Raw genomic sequence first — 1556 nt, 5'->3', positions numbered from 1 at the left:
GTATAAAACAAATAAGTCATGGGGATGTAATGTACAGCATAGGTGAGAGTCAATAATGTTGTGATAGCGTAGTATGGTGTCAGATGGTTGCTGGTCTTCTTTAAAGAAGATGGGCACTTCTTTAGGCATACAAATGCTGAATAACTATGGTGTACACCTGAAACTAATATAATGTATGTTAGCTATGTTTTAATAAAAATCTTTTTTAAAAAAAGAAAACATCAGAAATAAACCACTCGTAAGTTTTAAATTGCATGACATTCTGAGTACATCACCTCATCTCATCACATAGGCATGTATCATCTCACATCATCACAGAAGGGTGAGTACAGTACAGTAAGATATTCTGAGACAGAGACCACATTCACATAACTTTTATTATAGCATATTGTTACAATTGTTTATCGCAAGTTAATCGCTTATTATGTAATTTATACATTAAACTTTATCATGGGTATGTATGTATAGAAAAAAACATATACATATGGCTCAGTACTATCTGTGGTTTCTGGCTTCCACTGAGGGGTCTTGGAACATATCCCCCATGGATAAGGGGGGACCACTATTATTGAACGGTCATCGGATGATCTTGTCTTCCTTAGCTTCAGGCTCTAGCTTAGTAAAGTGGTTAGTTAATGGTTATGGAGATCTGTATGCAATGGAGCATTCACTGAAGATTAGGAAGATACAGTTTTTGCCCTATAGGTTTTGACCTAAAAATATAAGTATTAGAATGTACAGGAAAACAGGGTGGATTTGTTTCATACATGTGAACCCAATCAGGCATATAACTTCTAAAATCTCCAGAAGTCCAGAATAAGCTTTTATATGTTTTATATGGCATAGCCTTACAAATATAATTACATCTTATGAACCACCATACATTTTATGGACCCCCACATTTTGCATATGTTTGTACATATTTCACTGCAGGAGAAATAAAAATAACTAGGTGGAAAATTAGTATTCTTAATGTTCATGAGAATAAAACCATACTCACTTATGTCATCATCCCAATATTAAGTATTTTCCAGGCTAGTCTAGCACATTGTAGACCCTTTGGCATATGTATTTTCTATCATATTTGAAAATTAATTATGATACCATTTATGTTTTATAGGATCTAAACCTTTCCCACGTTATGGTTATAAGCCCTCCCCGCCGAATGGATGTGGCTCTCCACTATTTGGTGTTCATGTAAATATGATTTTTTTATTTGATAAGTTATTTGATTGGTAGGCTACATAATACTCTAATAATGCAAAACTATCAATGCGTTTTCAGGTTCACAAATAATTTTGCTTGTTGTAATAGTGATCTGGTTTATTATGTTCTTTTATAGCTAAAAAAACACATTTAGTAAGTCCTAACAAAACTAAATGTAGTAAAATTCATGTTTTATTTTTTAGTTTTGTAGATGTTAATACCATTTTAAATATTTACTCGTGTCACAAATATGGTTTAAAACTTTGGATTATAGAAGTAATACTATTTAGGGTGAAGAAGTATAGATAAAGCATAATATTTTCTATATTAAAAGTAGGCTAAGTGGGATA

At 32.2% G+C, this 1556-nt stretch overlaps 1 protein-coding gene across 1 annotated transcript in view; it reads left to right on the top strand.

The window, feature by feature from the left end:
* The window catches only part of PLA2G12A (phospholipase A2 group XIIA), a 14435-nt gene that overhangs the window by 8626 nt on the left and 4253 nt on the right, over positions 1-1556 (top strand). The window contains exon 2 of the mRNA XM_019635991.1: positions 1121-1235. Coding sequence (XP_019491536.1) covers positions 1121-1235 — 115 coding nt within the window. The remainder of the gene's footprint in view (positions 1-1120; positions 1236-1556) is intronic.

The sequence above is a fragment of the Hipposideros armiger genome, unplaced genomic scaffold, assembly GCF_001890085.2.
Source record: "Hipposideros armiger isolate ML-2016 unplaced genomic scaffold, ASM189008v1 scaffold_26, whole genome shotgun sequence".
In the NCBI taxonomy this organism is placed as follows: domain Eukaryota; kingdom Metazoa; phylum Chordata; class Mammalia; order Chiroptera; family Hipposideridae; genus Hipposideros; species Hipposideros armiger.
This window is presented reverse-complemented; position numbering and strand designations above follow the sequence as displayed.